The following is an 18,438-nucleotide window of genomic DNA, read 5'->3' on the forward strand; positions in this document are numbered from 1 at the left end:
TAATGGTACAGTACAATATGGTAAAGTACAGATTGTATAAATAGCAGCTATATGGGAACCACTCACATTTGATTGAGCTATCTAAGAGCTCTGCTGCATTTTGCGTGGACGGTATAATCCCCATCTAAGGATATGTGGTGGTATAGGTAGAGCTGGTGCTCCAGACGAAATACAGGTATGCGTGGTATATATGGAGGCAAGAAAAAGCAAGAAAACTCCAATGGTATTGTAAGTACTAATAAATTAAATTAAAAATAAGTAATGTACTTACATTTAGTAGAGCAAGACTTGCTCTAGTTAAAACAGCATGGGAGGTATAACCCCCACATTTTGATATACTGGTACCAGGCAGCAAACAAAAAACAAATAGTTATATAAAAAAGTAACTATTCATTTAACAAAGAAAAAAATAAGATAATCTAAAATTAGGTATAGATGTCCCACTTGACGCTTTTCGCCTGTTCAAAGGCTTTTTCAAAAGTGTGGGGTAGTCCTCTCGGTGTTCTGTATATATATGTAAACTTGATTGAAAATTGCTGCCTGGTGGATCTAATTTCCGTTTTTGTGGAACGCACAGTGTCATACCGGAAATAATGCCGGGGGCTTGTATGTGTGTAGATGATAGGATGACCTCCGAGTTCCTGTGTTCAACTTTGGGACGCACACGTCACACAGAGTGACGTGGCATAGCCTCGTTCTTAGTGGTCTGAATACCTGATGAGGCGCATAGTTGGAACGCACGTATCATCAAAATGCTGTATGTCGCATTCTAAACGCTGTTCTTATATCAAGTCTCTTAATAGTCCATGAAAAAACAAATTGTAGGATCTAAATTAAAGGTAGATCCTCTAAAAATTTAATGTGGCTTCTAAACCTACAGAATATAATGGCTTTAACGGCCATAGTGCCGAAAAAGAAACAGAGAGTTAGAAAATAAAAATTCTGCATTGAGCATCCAATAATCCTTATATATAGAGAGAAATTAATCCTCTCTAAGAGTGCTTAATATGCATGATTATAATTTAATTGGTTAAAACGAAACAGACATATAAACACACTACATAGATTTAAAGTCCCTATTTTTTATAATATTGGAAAACAAAAATACATCTATATATGTGAATATTTGGAGATCATAAAAAGACATATAAACAATACAGGTATATACATAGTTTGTGACAATGATCCATATTGAATATTAATATCATAAAAAGGGGTGTACAATAGCTGAATATGGTTATAGAGAACCCTGCATTAAACAGAGTACTGAATCTGGGAGTGCGATAGGAGCAGGCTTGTAAAAACAGGTGGGAGCTAATGAGTTTACTAAGGGAGGCAGTATGGATGGAGAACAGTAGGGGACCAAGGACTGAACTTTGGGAGACACCAACAGAGAGGAGTTGCAGAGCCAGAGAAAGAGGATGAGAAGAAGCTGTTGATTATCAACAGTGTCAAAATACGCAGAAAGGTCAAGGAGAATTAGGATAGAGTAGTGACCACGAGATTTTGCAGCGAGTAGATCATTGGATACTTTGATCAGTGCCGTTTACACAGAGTGCTTAGCGCGGGAATCAGACTGAAGCGGGTCTAGCAGAGAGTTTGACTTGAGGAAGTCTGTCAATCTCGCGTACACAACTCTTTCAAGGATCTTGGATGCAAAAGGCAGTAGCGAGATAGGACAGTAGTTGGATGGGGAGTTAGGGTCAAGGTTGGGCTTCTTTAGACTTATGGTTACATGTTTGAAGGGTGATGGAAATATGCCAGAGGAGAGAGAGAGATTGAGAATTTTAGTGAGAGGTAGAGGAAGAGAAGAAGACAGAGTACGGATGAGATGCGAGGGAATTGGATCTAGGGAGCAGGTGGTGGGGCAGAAGGACTCGAGCAGAGCAGAAACCTCTTCCACTGTAGCTGGTGTAAATGAACATAGAACAGCATAGGGTGTGAGGTTAGGGGAAGTATTGTAAGGGAAAGAAGAAAGATGAGAGATCTCTTCCGTGATTGTAAAGATCTTGTCAGTGAAGTGAGTTGCAAAGTCTGAGGTGGTCAAGTTAGTAGGTCGATGAGGAACAATAGGGTGAAGAAGAAAGTTAAATGTGTGAAATAGTCATTTGGGTTCACAGAAGAGTATGGTTATAAGGGTATTGAAGTAATTTACTTTTGCAGAGGAAAGAGCCAAGCTGTATGAGTGCAGCATACATTTATAGTAGAGAAAGTCAGACGCACAGTGAGACTTTCTCCAATAGCGTTCAGCAGTTCTGGAGCATTTTTGGAGGTATCGAGTCAGCTTGGTGTGCCAAGGTTGTTGTTGGGGCGCTCGCTGCATTTGCCATGAGGTGCCATGATGTCTAGTTGAGAGGAGAGGGTGGAATTTTAGAAGGAGGTTGCAGAGCTAGGACAGGTGAGGTTTGAGATAGGTAAAAGGAGAGTTTGGAGATTAGTGGAGAAATGCTGTAGGTCAAGACATTGGAGGTTTCTGTGAGATTGATGTTTAGATGGTGGTGTCAATTGGGTCTTAGGTATGCCGATGTCAAAAAGTCAGCAGATGGTGGTCAGATAGAGGAAAAGGAATATTTGAGAGACTAGAGGCAGTACAGAGATTGGTGAAGGTGAGATCAAGAGTGTTTCCTGCTGTATGGGTTGCTAAATTGGACCATTGCGTAAGGTTACAGAGAGCAGATGAGAGGCATCAGTGCAGTCTGGGAGAATTGTACCCCACCAAAACATAAATAGGCAGGAGTAGCGCTATCAGAGGGGGGGCAGCCAGGTCTCTGTAAGTGCAAGTAGCATGAGTGAGTTTGAGATGAAAAAGTTGTGTATGGCTGTAGATTTTTAATTACTGCAGACGGAGCGGGCGTTCCAGCGTGCACACTGAATGTTGGTAAGTGAGGATAACAGGCAGGGTTGTGGCGAGGTATGTGGGGTTTCTAGTTTTCTTAGTGTGTGTAGAGAAGTTGAAGGGCCCTGGAATAGGAGAGACATCACCAGCTACTAGAAGCAGGAGGAGAGAAAGTGACAGAAGGTGTGAATGGGTTTTGTATGCATGGAGTCTAGGATTAGATTAATTGATTGTAGGTAGGAGTGAGAGAGTAGAAAAATTAGTGCAAGGCATGAGATGAGAGAAGGGGGAGTGTAGCATAGAGGGGCATATGTAAATGTGGATGCGGGATGAGTGAAGTGGGTGTAAGGAGAGATTTTTATACTGATGGAGAAGGAGGAAATAAAGAGGAGGAGAAGACAGATCATTGCTGAACTGGGAAAATGTTAATTGGAAATAATTGGAATATCAAGAGCAGGTGAAGGTAGGGTAAATTTTACATTTTATGGGTTAAGAAAGTGCAGGATTGTACTAATAAGAGGCAGTGTGTACACCTGTTATTTTTACTTATCTAAAGTTTGGGTTTGACAGACAATCTATAAACATAATAATGAGCATGGGGTGGGGGTGGTGAGGGGAGGGTGGGTGGGTATCAGACTTTCTTACAGCAGTATTGGGGCTTGATAGTTTTGAAATCAGGCTGTTGAATAAAAATATGTGAGGGTCAGATAGGCTTACAATAAAGCTTAGGGAGGGGGTATGTATCTGGGCACAGAGATGAAGGGATGGTTATTCAAATAAAATCAAACATATCAACAAAAGAAGGGAGGAGTCAGAGGTTGGTCAGAAATCAGAGGGGAAATAGAGGAATGTATATAGGTGAATAAAACAATTACATACAGGGCTAGCAAAACTACACTTTAGCATGACAGACAAGATATAAAGGAAAGAAAATATACAATGCACACAGGAGATATAAAATAAATGTACAGGGTGGTTACATTAAATATAAATGATGCTGTGCAGGATAGAGTCTTAGTGTAGTCTTCCAGAAGACTACCTTTGCTTATTGCAGATGATTAGCTGATGGAGCACTGGCTTTCTTACAGCAGTATTGGGGCTTGATAGTTTTGAAATCAGGCTTTGCTTATTGCAGATGATCAGCTGATGGAACGCTGACTTTCTTACAGCAGTATTGGGGCTTGATAGTTTTAAAATCAGGCTTTGCTTATTGCAGACGATCAGCTGATGGAGCACTGACTTTCTGACAGCAGCATTGGGGCTTGATAGTTTACATATACATAAATTTTTTTTTGATATGTCAGCCACAAAATACAGTGTCCCATGGTATGCGTAGGTGCAAAATGAGAGAAGTATGCAATTATGCAAACTACCACAATTTCTTCAATCATTAAGAAATGTAAATAATTTAAAAGTCTGTCATGATGGCATTAATGTTGACTTAAGTCAACAAACAACTTAATCTGTTATTGTGTTTTCTCTTTCTACAGGAATTGCCAGTATAATCGTGTCATTTTTCCTATGTATATATTACAATGTTATAAATGCCTGGGCTTTCTGGTACCTGTTTCATTCATTCCAGGTATGTTTGAATTTTATACCTTAACTATAGTAGAAGACAATTGAAGATTATGCTACCTTTAATGTAATTTTAATGACAGGAGGTGAGTATTTTGCTAAATCTTCCATTACTACTCCATAGCAGCAGGCCTCCGCTACATTGGTATTTCACAGGTTAACTCCACTATAGATCCCAGTGAGGCTCAGGAACAAGTATTATAAGTCCATAGAGTAGTACTTTCAGCAGGCAAAACAATCTAATAATATCCCAACAGCACTCCCAATAACTGGACGACACACAGCATCAGGAACAGAACTGACTTTTAATCCACACAGTCTCATTATAAAGCATTCTCCCATGCAAGGGAGGGATTCACATTAATTAGGACAGTAACCAATAGTATAACCGTTACCTCCCACACATCTCCTCCCCTCAGAGTGACTCATAATCCCCTTAACTATACTGTACATTTACCCCAAACCTGGATATACCCCTAAACTAGTACATAGTATTAATCTTAGGGTACCACCAGGTAGCCCTGATCTGGGTGAAGAATATATCCAAAATTCACCCAGATCGGACCAGGGGTTCGGTAGTTAGATGGAGGGTGAAGTTTGACCGACCGCACACGAGGTGGTATCCGAAAAGGGTTCCATGCGTTTGGGCCCTGCGGTCGGTCTCCGTTCAGCAGTAAAAACATACAGTAATCCTAGCCATCCATACTTAAATTCACCTGTATTATAGTTCCCTTGTTCGGTACTTTGTTTCTACCGAATGGGAGTTCGTTAGGTCTCTCCGTTCGGTAGTTACAGAGCTCTGGAGGTCTCAGCGGTGTTCAGTTGTTTGAGTGTCCGATTTGGGTTCCAGACACTCGACGACCAAAGACCGCTGAGATTTTTATGCATAAGATGGCCGCCACACGTGGTTCGTATACCGAACAGCGGCCACCCAGGCATTAGCAATTACAGTTTAAGTTGCGGTTTGCGAGAAGTGTGAACGCCTAACGAGGCGCACACTTCTCACTGGGGTGGTCTAATGGTTCGGTAGTTTCATTCTCATGAACTACCGAACCCACATACGAAATCATACAGAAATACATGAATACAGTAAAACGAATACAGTCACATATGCATGTTACAGGACAGGCTTAATACATTCCGCTACAGCCACCCATCCTCAGGGTTTTCCACCTCTGGGGACCATGGGCTCTTTATCCTATGAGCCTCTGTACCTGGGAGTCCCAGCGCGGGAAAGTTTCCCGCCTCTGTTACTCCCAGCTACAGAAAGCCAGCTCAACTGCCATTGTCACAATGAGAGTGTCCCCACCAATCACAGGGACCCCACAGAATGGTAACTGCCTCCGCTCGTGGGGTCTCTGGGTGAAACCAGGCAAGGGAAGTGTAAGGGTATCTGACCTCCTGCCGGTCAGTGCCCTGGTTAGTCCAGCAACCCACCCACAAAGCACAAACCACAGTACAGCCCACCCACAATAAATGGTTACTCCACCTGGATAACGGGGAAACTTGTCCAGGTCCAGGTGATGCACCACGGCTATGCGGGAAACTGGTAGGCTGCCTTGGTGGGTTGCTGAGTGGGCCGAGATTAGCGGTACTCTGCCCTGGTGCCCGCGCTACCACGGAAGTAGCCGGGTTGGAACCAGGCTGTAGGAGGGGGAGACCGACTGTCTCCCCTCTGGATACATAGCTCAGTGGCTGGGGGACAGGACCGCCCGTCCCTAGCCCTCGTGCTGTAAGTGCAGAGACTACGGTCCCATCTACACAGTTGTGGGGCTTAACATCTCCCCTTGGTGGGTTAGGTTGCCACTGGGGAGAGGGGGTAACCAGCTCCTCTCCCTGAATCGTAGACTGCCGCTGGGGAGAGGGGGTAACAATCTCCTCTCCCTGACACTCTCTCTGCTGTTGGAGATGGGGAACCAACTGTCTCCCCTTTCAATATTTTGTCCTGTGGCTGGGGTGCGAGACCGACACCTGCAGGACACTCTGCCGCTGGGGAGGAAGGACGGTACCTTCAGCTCCTTGTAACACACACTGCCACTGGGGAGGAAGGACGGCACCTTCAGCTCCCTGTAACGCACTCTGCCACTGGGGAGGAAGGACGGCACCTTCAGCTCCCTGGGATACACACTGCCACTGGGGAGGAAGGACAGCACCTTCAGCTCCCTGGGATACACACTGCCGCTGGGGAGGAAGGACGGCGCCTTCAGCTCCCTGGGGTATACACTGCCGCTGGGGAGGAAGGACGACACCTTCAGCTCCATGGGATACACACTGCCGCTGGGAAGGAAGGATGACACCTTCAGCTCCCTGGGATACACACTGCCGCTGGGGAGGAAGGATGACACCTTCAGCTCCCTGGGACACACACTGCCGCTGGGGAGGAAGGACGGCGCCTTCAGCTCCCTGGGGTATACACTGCCGCTGGGGAGGAAGGATGACACATTGAGCTCCCTGAGATACACACTGCCGCTGGGGAGGAAGGACGACACCTTCAGCTCCCTGGGACACACACTGCCGCTGGGAAGGAAGGACGGCACTTTCAGCTCCCTGGGGTACACACTGCCGCTGTGGAGGAAGGACGGCACCTTTAGCTCATTGGGACACACACTGCAGCTGGGGAGGAAGGACGACACCACCTGGACACTGGGCATTGGATAGGCCTGGCTGCCTGCCTCCTACCTGCTGACTATGGCCCCTGGAAAATAGGTACGTTTAAAGAACTATATTTGGGCAAGTAATATTTTATATTACTGCTACTGGACCTTTAAGGGCCATCCGTGGACCTATTGGGACTTTTTGGGATAATGTACCTTTAAGACTGTGGAGCATATTACAGTAATACTGCCTTTAATAGTATGTATGTGTTCAGTTAACCTGGGATATGTATGCAGCATTCACTGATTGTTCGGTAGAATCACTCCATTCATTATATTGAGTGAAACTACCGAACAACCAGACCACCCTGGAATAAGTGTGCCTCCAATTACCGTTTGCAACAAACTCCCGAACAGCGGTGTTTTGCCGTTGAGTGTCTGGAACTAAAATCGGACACTCGACTAGGCAAACACCGCTGAGACCTCCAGACTTCCAGTATTTCGTGTGGAAACGGCCCGCCGTTCAGTAGAAAGAACCCCACGAACTAGGGGATTCATTTGAATCCTCCTTAGGCTCCATAACCCAGGCAATTCGTATGTTTTTATTCCCTTGTCTGTGACCGAACGCAGGGCCAAAATGCATGGAACTGTTTTCGGATACTTTACCCATGCGGTCTGTCAAATCTTTGACTGCTCATAACTCCAGAACCCCTGGTCCGATCTGGGTGATTTTTGAGTATGTTGCTCACCCAGATCAGGGCTATCAGAGGATACCATTTTTAAAGGGGTATCCCTATGTTTAGGGGTACATCCAGAAACCCAGGGATGTTGTGTCTGTAATAATAGGATTATGTGTCACACTAAGGGGAGGGGATGTGTGGGTTGCAACCGTGATGCTATTGGATATTTTACACCTCCCCTGTGGGCGGTCTTATATGTGTAAGATGGAAATAAAAGCCTTGCTGAATGTGCCAGTCCAGAGTTCCTGTTTAACCCTCAAAGTGAAGTGTCGTCTCATTATTGGGGGAGGATTTATTGCATGCTGTTCCAGTTTGACTGCTAGGAGTGCAAACCTATTCGTATGGTTCCTATTCAACTGTCTACAGCATTCAGAGGCTTGAGAGGATTCATAGGCTTCTCCGATACGTTGATTGTGGTGTCTGCCAGAGTGCTTGGAGTCCTCAGGAAACGCTAGGAGCATCCTTTAACGGAGGTACCCAGTCGGGGTGCCAGGTGATCCGTTACATTCATATATTGCATTTTTAACGCTAAGGTAATAGAGAGAAAATGGCAATGGAGGAGGGGCAAGAGTTAAACCTCTGAAAGGTGGGTTCTCATGTCCAGTCTGCGGAGAGTGATATAACTGATAAGGGAGGCCCCTGCTGTGAAAGCAGAAGAACAGAATGTGCACCGAAGGAAGGGTCAATCCCAGGTAGAGATAAAAGCAATTGTACCCAGCAGGCCAAGGTGGTAACTGAGACTGGGCGATGTGGCTAAATGTAGGACACTAATAATTGTTGGGATGAGGTAATTGTAGCATGGCCGTAGCCGTACGTATGCGTGCAGTGTCTGGACCACGTAAAGCTGGGTTCCAATGGAAAAAATGGGTAAAAACCAACGTTGAGTCCGTCTAGTTTGTTGAGACACCTGAACAGTGACACTTTCCGGAGAAAACAAGAAGGCGCCCACGTGGAATGCTCAGATGTCCGAAATCCGACATAAAAAGGAGGGTAAACTTTGCCGTCGGTTGTCTAAAGACAATTTGCTGTTAGAAGGTCACTTCTTTATGAAACAAAGAACTTGGGCCACATCCCAAATGGTGGAATATTCGGTGCAGGGGTCTACATAACCAAATGTCCTTTAGTGGTCGACAAACCAAGGGATTCCAACCTATCGATTTCCCTTGTAATGGAATGTGAACCTCTGAAATCGCAGAACGCACGGTATTGATGGACCGGTATGACTTTCCTTCCTAGAACAGGGGAGTGAGAAATTTCAATATGGAGAATACAGAGGCCGTAAAAGGATCAAAGTTCTGTCCCATACACCAGTTGACCGTGAATTCCAAGCTGAGAGGTAACACTTCCTTGTTCCAGGGGCCCATGAGTCCCAGAGTATATCTCTAACCGTTGGCAATAAGCTATTGATGCATCAAACACCCCTGAATGACTTCAAGCCATGAAAGAGAGATGTCCTTCTTATAGCATGGGATGAGGATTCCCCATGGAATTCGTGAGTATCAACAGATTGTCTGTTAATAGCGGAGGTTCCTTGTATGACAGTGCGAGGAGATCTGGGAACCAAGGTTGACTCTGCCACCGGGACATCACTGGGGGAATTGCCACTTCCAGCATTCTGATCATTGCAAAGGGTGGAAATGCGTAAGCCCCTTCGGTCCGCCATGCTTGCAGGAATGCATCTACTGCTGCATCCTCTGGGTCTGGCAATCAGCTGTATAAAATCATAGTTGGCAGTTGGTGTTTGACGCGAAAAGTCAATTGTGCCGAAGATGGCTCTGCCATTCCACGCCTGCATACAGTCAAGCCGCCCTCGAAGTTCTAGATGGATTTCTTACATCATGGGTACCGGTTGGTCGTAAGTGGGGTTTTTCCTGAGGAAACGTGCTGTTAGGCGTTACATGGCCCGAGAGTGCCAGGGTCCTGGGAAGATCGCCTGGATAGAGGAGGATAGTAGACCTATGATCTGTACCAGCAGTTTGAGTGGGATCGAATCCCAACGTAGTATCTTCCGTATTTCCTTGCTTATTGCCACGACTGTGGTAGTTTGAAGTCAGAGTGAACATGAGAGGGAGTCTATGTCAAACCCCAGGACTTGCACATATTGAGTTGGAGTCAGTGTTGACTTATATTGAGTTGGAGTCATTGTTGACGTTTCTCAATTGAACAGGAAGCAGAGGTGTAACGGAACCGCTGGCACCCCGACCGGGTACCTTCCGCTGACAGATGCTCCTAGTGCTTTCCGAGGACTCCAAGCACTCTGCCCGACACCATAACCACTGCAGACCCTCGAACCGCCTCAGTTTGGTTGGAGTCTTGCCGTCTCCACCCACTCTGGACCCAAGACCAGGGTTCAGCTTCCAGTAGGTCGACCTCTCCGAATTCCAGAGAGCAGGAACAGGAACAAGCTCTTAGCAGAGCTTAGTGATTATACCCTGGGGAGTATAGTGATTTTAGTAATCCCCAGAGTGTAGTTCTCCAATCCCCAAAACATGAGCCGAAACTTCATGAAAGTACAAGATGATCTGACTCCAATGAGCGTTTATTACTCCTTATATACAAGTTTTAAGGCCAGAGGCACACCCCATGGACCTGATGGTAAACTGTGACAAAAGGGACACAAACCAATGGGAACACTAATTAACATAAAAACACTCCCAAATACACAATGAAATTCCTCCTCTCCATCCTGGAGATAATTGGCCTAAGGCACTGCAGTAAACTCAATTAATTCCAGGTACAGAAAATATCTACATTTTACACTAACAGCAAAAATACGTAAAAGTACATAAAAATACATAATTATATTACACAGAACCCCCACATTTAACCTATCCCCAGATAGCTTGGATCTGAGCGCCCAATCTAGGTGAACAACGCTCAGATCTCATGAACAGAGTAAATTTGCCATGGGGTAAAGCATAGCTAGGGCTGTTGAGAAACCAAGGAAGGACAAAAGCAGTCAGTTCCAACTGGTTTGGCAGTGTGCTTGGGACAACGCACTGCTGGAGAACAATAGACAGGAAACGGGGGAGGGGAAGAGATACACCTTCCCATGGATTCAAATGGGCAGAAACAGTCTTCAGAAGCCAATAAGCCCCAAATAGTCTTTTTAAATGGCACTACATCCCAGGGCCATAGTCATGAGCAAGGAGGCTGGCAATCAGGCTCATCCAACAACCGGGGGCAAACCGCAGCTTGTCACCTAACAATCCACTGACAAAAGGCATTTCATCACAGAGGGATTCCGACATGGTCACCCTGTAATCTGTAGTTGAAAGAAGGTGGTTATGATTCTGATTGGAGAGTAGAATGTTGTCGAGGTAAGCCAGGTATTGTATGCCTTGACCCTGAAAGTGAGCCATCATTTGTTTCAGAAACCTTTGTGAAGCATTGTGGTGCCGAACTGAGTCAAAAGGGAGGCAGGTGAATTGCCATGGTGTCCCATTCCAGAGGAACCGAAACGGAGGGATGACTGCCGTTGTCTACTGGTAGAGTCAGGTAGGCGCCTTTAAGTCCATGTGGGTAAACCAATCCCATCCTTGCCAGGGTGCCGCTATAGATGGATACCTTCCATCTTGAAATGGTGGTATGTAAAAATGTTTTACCAGGAAAGAGACACTCAGATATTTTCTAGTATCCAAGTGCATCCTATTGATGTAATTTTTACCCAATTTAATGGTATTAATTTAATCTACCTCTAAGGGCTGAGTCAACCCTGCTGGGGAATTGAACCTGTGACCCCAAGTGATAAAAATATTCTTCTGACTAAGTATTAGCCTTTAATGAAAGGCTCACCAAATAATTTTTCTTGTGCCTGTGGGCCCAATTCCTTAGCCCCAAGGTTTACCAACTTGCCATCAATTTGGAATAAAGCTGCCTGGCCTCTCTCCGAAGAGAGGGACACATTTGTGTTGCCCAGGAAGCAAAACATCTTTGGGTCCACTCACAAATATTTTGCCCCCCGTCGCATGCATTGTCTGCTGAAAGGAGTCAGCCTGGATGTATGCCTCATCCGTTAGGGTCAGAACTTGGGAAACATATCCTGGGCTCCCTTAAACCCTTTCTCCACCCTTTTCCTTGGGTCTCTACCCCCTCGTGCCATGAAGGCCAGCATCATCTGGTCAAAGTCTGGGGTATAGGCAAACTTATCCGGAGTGAAGGTCTGGGGTAGCCTGATCTCAGCCGCTTGTGGACCTCCTTACCCACTCTCCCTCCCAATGTACTTACCGATTGCGGCGTTCCCCCACCGCCGATCGGTCTTCTTCTTTGGGGGACTCTCTGGACTCTGCAAAAAAGGACCCTCAATGTCCTGATGAAAGGTCTGAGAGAGAGCTGAAACGTCGAATTTGTGTATTGGATTAAAAGGAAAACTTAATTTTGGAAATCCGAGGAGTGCTGGTATTTTTTTCTATTGCTGTGCATGAGCTACCAGAGCACCAGGTACTGGATATACAGTGAAGAGTGCAAGAGCTGTTTGCATCTATATATATATACACACACACACAATTACATACAAATGACAATCAAAAACTGAACTTACTTATATACTATAGGTGAAAAAGTGTAAGTGAAAGAACTCACCACAGCTGTTGCAACTGCCCAATTGGCGTCCTACTGATCGCAATGCGCATGTGTGTAATCAACCAATGTAAACTGCACTGCAGAATGACGTTGCACGTGTCTCCCCGGCAACTAAACAACATTGCCGCGTAGTCAGTAACCTGCAGATGCTTTGCGGGCGGCACAACACCACACCGATCGGGAACAAAACGATCGGTGCAGAATAGTTGGATAAAAAGGTTGGATAAAAAGGATAACGAATAGCAAAACATAATAAGCAAGACACTCCAACACAAAATCCTCCCCTCTGCAGGTGATACAATTACCTTACACAATGGGTAATGTAATTATCACAGGCAGAGAAATACAGTTTTTCCACGTTATTCATAACTTTAAAAATATGCATCACATTCACATAAAACTTACATTTTCAGCATACTCCAAATACAAACATATGTAAAAATCATCCAAATTGGTCCATTGGTTCAAAAGATAGATCGAAGTCCTTTATGACCAAATGAAGCAAGGCTTTTCTGCCCAAAACCAGTTCCACTGAGTCTTCTATCCTGGAGATAATTGAGAAGTAATCCAATTATCTCCAAGGACAGAGGCAAAACTCCATTGAACACATGGTAGCAAAATACAGTAAAATACAATAGGTTACATTTATTACATAAAATACAGACATGCAACATATCCCCAGATAGCTTAGGTCTGAGCGCACATTATTACTGAATGGCGCTCAGACCACACACATACAGTTCAATTGCCATGGAGCCAAACTCTTTTATTACACGAATAGGCTCTATGGCATAGCTATCTGGGTTAAATGAGTTCATTCAGTAAATACAAGAATCTACCGAACGCCAGGGCAGAAATACATGAATAGAACTTTCTGCATAGGAAAAGAAAGTATTTAAATGCCTGTCCAGAGTCAAAAGGCAGCAGGCAGGCAACCTGGCTCCTCCAATTCACAGTGGCGAGATGTATTCAAGTGATACTTTGTGCTTAAATTGTAGATTATGCTAGCGCAGTGTACCTATAATCTTAATTTTATTAAGGACAGGAGGCGAGTATTTTGCATAATCTTTCTTTACTAAAACTCCAGCAGCACAGGTTTAACAATAAAGTTTAGTGAAAAAAACATTGTCATAGGGTATAAAAGGCCCTTCCTCTTGCATCATTTCCTCTTTCTTTGGTGCGAGATAATCATAAACATATCCTGCTATTACAATAAATAATGATAACGACGAAGAATCAGACTGTAAATGATCCAAATCCCGACTGGAAGATTGTCGTAGAGTACAAAGACGATCCCATGTATTGATCCATGAAGAAGAATCAAACTGAAAAGAAACAAAAGACGTGAAAGGGATTTGGAAATGAACTGTTTGTCCTCATTATTATTATTATTAGCATAATCAATATTACTGTTTATAAAACGCCAGTTTATTCCATAGTACTTTACGTAAAAGGAATTTATCAGATGAGACAAGAATATTTTAACCGAAATAGGTAGCTATGAGAGACATTAATATAGTCAAATTGTATGTATTAGGAAATCATAACAGATAGCAGTCGTAATTTCAAGATGTGATATGAAATAAACCACATAATAAAGAGATAACCACACCCCCTGAATTCAAATCTTTTATTGAAGTACAACCCAAGGAATGATAATTAGGGAGGGAAAAAGCAGGGTGGGAAAATACTCGCCTCCTGTCCTTAATAAAATTAAGATTATAGGTACACTGCGCTAGCATAATCTACAATTTTATAACAGGACAGGAGGCTTCATATTTTGCATTTTTAACGCTATGGAACAACACAGGATGTGTGAAGAGTCTGAGGAAGTAGAACACCCTGAAATTCTCTTCTCGTGACCCGGCCAATGAACATCGGCGAAGGAAAATGCGTCGTGGATGTCTAAGAAGCATCCATGACTCGAATGACTGATAACCAATCGATCACCGCAACCATATGAGCAATGGTCAACGTGCCCACTCGGTAAGGTGGTGGCCATAACTGGTGTGAAAGGTATAGTATACAAAGGGAGAGAGAGAGGCTGTCTCGATTGTGAGATTCCTCGAGGGTTAGTTGGAGTGAGTATCCAAATCCATAGGACAAACCCGTAGGAATAGAGAGAACCACAACTAAGACCCATAACCGAGTGTATTCCGATACTGGTTCTGGAGCGTATGACGCCTCGCAGCATACGAAAAGTCCTGTCGTGGAGTATGAGCCGCCAAAGTCTCCGATGGTATCTTGTGGGTTGTCCGTAAAATGGGAGACAGCGGAAGGGCAGTGGATAGCCCAGAATGGAGTCAATAGGATCGGGAGCCCCTTCGATTCTGCTGTAGTGGCGAGGTGCGTGTCACCCAGATCTCCGTGATGCGATGGTGACCAAGGAGTCCCGTTGTCACGAAACCCAGTTCATGATATAGGTAATCTTCTGAGGGAACCCTAGTCGTAGGGTAACCTTGCGTGTAATTTAGAAATGGTAAATGTCCTCCGATATTATTAGAGTCCGATACCAGACTCCGTCCAGGTGTTTTGTGTAGTCGGTTGCCGAGATATTGTCCAAATATAGGAGAATACAACTATCGGATCTGTCCCAGGCTAGCTGTAGTTTGTCGGTAATCTCGACGCCGGCCGTCTCTTCTCCAGATCATGGTTCTCTGGTAGGGGTATGTGCAGCGAGCCTTCCAGCCCTAGAGACTGATTGTCGATTATGTGTGTAGTAAGTAACGTCTTGTAGTCTAGATAGGTGAGGTAGTGGATTCCCTTATGGCAAAGGGCGCCATGACCGGTTATAAAAGTTTCTTGGGTACCATGGGTCGTACCTTAATGATAGACATGTGAATTGATTTGTTTGGTCCCGTCGATGAAAAAACAAAATGGACAAATGGGTCCCTGGTGTGACTATCCTGGACGGGTATGTGTCCGTCCAATCCTAATTATTGAACCCACCTAGGTGTGGGGAAGCTGTAGGATGGTGCCAGAATGGTAGTCTCTCGACTACTGTGAGCATAAAATTATCCCCGAGTTAATCAGTGACGTCTGGAGCGAATGCCCAGCGCTTCTTGGAAATAAGTAAGTTTCCTCATATGTGAGATTTGTGGTCCTCCAGTACCCGTAGAGGGGTGGTATTGGAAGATGTGGACTTCGACCCCCAATGGTCGACCAGGTATCCAGATTAAGCATTAGTTCATGGAGCTAAGTTACCCTACTAGGACGTTCAGCCCAGGAGTATAGAGGAATCCTATGTCCTATCCTTCGGCCATCCGGAGTAATCTAACCTACCTACTCGAGTAGAGGTAGCTTCCTTATTTCATTACAAGGTAGACCGCTGCCCATGGTTACACCATGAGAGCGTTGAAACCGGAGAAATGTAAGAGTATAGCTGTTTCTCAGTAATATTCTGTTGTTGGGGTGAAGTGAGTGAGGGCGTGCGACCCGGAGTCGAACACACAGTCTCCTTGTGGCTACAATTGTATGGATCGTGGATGAAGGCCTGGCAACCCCCATTTCGTCGATCTCTGTGTGTTGACTGACCGTGCAGCGGTCAAATCCGTGGAGTCTCCGGAGATTTCCTTAATATGTTGTTTGGATAACTTTCCGGCACATCGAGGTTCTGTTCCCAGGCTTGATGTAATTATTTGGAGGGTCCGTGATGGAATACTTGCACTTGTCCTTTGTATATGGGTGCTTGGCCCCGGGCCTAGTAGCTCATGAATTCATAGGCAGGTGGGGTACCATGGTTCACAGTCTCTGCAAGACCCTGACCCAGCCTATTGGGGATTGTTGTCTGCATTGAGGTTGCCACTGCAATTAACCTAGGCTGAAAGTCTTGAGTGAGAGGTCGTCTGTTGACCTTTCCGTCTGTTGAGTATATATATCTATATATATGGACTAGGTACATGTGTAAATGTGTTAGGACACCTAGAGCACCTCCGGCCATAGTTCCATGTGGGATGCGCATCTGCGAGTGGGGGAATAACCCCAGTAGTAAAGGGGTTCATCCCAATAATAAAGAGCACAGAAGTCCGCAGACGAGTGTTGGAGCCTGATTACTGCAAAAATTTTCCCCTTCCTCAGTGAGGAGTATGTAGATCACCCCAGTCGTATTGTTGGTACCATGCATAGAGTCATATATACATATAATGATATAGCAGGGGGTGAGCCTGCGTGCACTGCAACTCTTAATGATATAGCAGGGGATGAGCCTGCTTGCACTGTGACTCTTAATGATATAGCAGGGGATGAGCCTGCTTGTACTGTGACTCTTAATGATATAGCAGGGGATGAGCCTGCTTGCACTGTGACTCTTAATGATATAGCAGGGGATGAGCCTGCTTGTACTGTGACTCTTAATTGTATAGCAGGGGATGAGCCTGCTTGCACTGTGACTCTTAATTGTATAGCAGGGGATGAGCCTGCTTGCACTGTGACTCTTAATTGTATAGCAGGGGATGAGCCTGCTTGCACTGTGACTCTTAATGATGTAGCAGGAGATAAGCCTGCTTGCACTGTGACTCTTAATGATATAGCAGGGGATGAGCCTGCTTGTACTGTGACTCTTAATTGTATAGCAGGGGATGAGCCTGCTTGCACTTTGACACTTGAGCCTGTGGGGGTCGCCTCCTTTAAAGGGGTCACCCCAATAAAAAAGTGCACAGTAATCCATTGGTGAATGCACATCTTTGAGTGTGGGGGTCACCCCAGTAGTAAGGGGGGTCGCCCCAATAATAAAGTGCACAGAAAATAACGTTTGGATAGTTTTATTCTGGGGACTTCTCTAAGGAAGTCAGTGTCTTCTGTTTCAGCGGCCGTTGCGGTGTCGGTGTCTGTTTTCGGGATCTGCACCAGTGGCAATAGCCTTCTCCACTGAGGCAGCCACCGCCGAATTTATCATTGACTGGAAGTCAGATGGTGGTGATTGTGGTGAGTCACTCAACATGAAGTAGTGGAGTATTCCTCTCTGTGAAAGACAGGAGAATGTCAGGTACTGAAGTACATGAGTAGTAGTACAGTCGGCTTCCACTAATGACTGGCCTGACCAGTGTTATCTGACCCGAGACCCTCAGGTCGCAAGGGGTCGAGTGGCCTGAAGAGGGGGTCACCCTCTGTGCGACCGGGATGAGCGGTCGTATAAGTGGGCCGCACCCGTCAAGGGTGGAGGGCCTGTTTGTTTGGGGTTCACCCAACAATATATGAATTGTGGAGCCTGTACATTTGCAATTTCCTCACTCCTTGGTAAGGAGGTGCGTGGATCACCCCAGTCGTAGTGTGGGTGTCCGATATTCACTGCATAGAGTCATCTTGTTAGTGTATGGCAGGATGTTGAACCTGCGTGCACTGTGTCTCTTTGAGCCTGTGGGGGGTCACCCCATCTGAAAGGGGGGTCACCCCTGAATAAATCCTGCACCAAGTGCTGTATGGCTCCGCTTGGGGGTCACCCAGCATAGGGGGTCACTCCTGTTATGGTATTGGCAGGAGCGTGAGTGGGGTTCACCCCCAACTGAGAAGGGTCACCTCTGTATAGACACTCTGCAGCAGTGTAATGGTTAATGTACAGTGCAGTTTGTTATCAGCAATGTTCCACAGTAAATTATTGTTTAATGGAAATACTTAACTATACATATCCAACGTGTGAGTCATAACCGCTAGGGGCGCAAATGGCAGTCGTGGGTCTCGCAGGTGCGAGATCTAAGATGGCCGCCATTCGCGCCAAAACGACAGCGCGGCTAGCAGTTGCGGCCCGCCAGCGTGGATACGAAAAATACACAGAAATTAATAGATCACAAGATATAAAATCGTGAACCCATTCTCTGGTTACCCAAATAGGTGATTCCTATTTTATCTACTTCAGTGGGAATAGAGTCTGTGAACCATAAGATATGGACAGTGTACTGCTAGTGTATTAGCCCATTGAGCTTACATAAATACATACATTGAGCATACATAAATACATACATACATATATATATATATATATATATATATATATATACACACACATGGTGCTATGTATATCACAGCTCCTGACAGGCATTGAAAAACCCTGTAGGAGAAATGAGAGCATCCCAGACCGTGTGAATCACGGTCTGGGAAGGTGGCTGGCCGCCCT

At 45.2% G+C, this 18,438-nt stretch overlaps 1 protein-coding gene across 2 annotated transcripts in view; it reads left to right on the top strand.

Annotated features, from left to right (window-relative positions):
• Positions 1-18,438, top strand: part of LOC134608846 (sodium- and chloride-dependent transporter XTRP3A-like) — a 774,840-nt gene that overhangs the window by 189,498 nt on the left and 566,904 nt on the right. For both annotated transcript variants that reach the window (XM_063452025.1, XM_063452026.1), the window contains exon 3: positions 4,327-4,418. In XM_063452025.1, the coding sequence (XP_063308095.1) occupies positions 4,327-4,418 (92 nt within the window). The remainder of the gene's footprint in view (positions 1-4,326; positions 4,419-18,438) is intronic.

Source organism: Pelobates fuscus, chromosome 4 (genome assembly GCF_036172605.1).
Source record: "Pelobates fuscus isolate aPelFus1 chromosome 4, aPelFus1.pri, whole genome shotgun sequence".
Classification (NCBI taxonomy): Eukaryota; Metazoa; Chordata; class Amphibia; order Anura; family Pelobatidae; genus Pelobates; species Pelobates fuscus.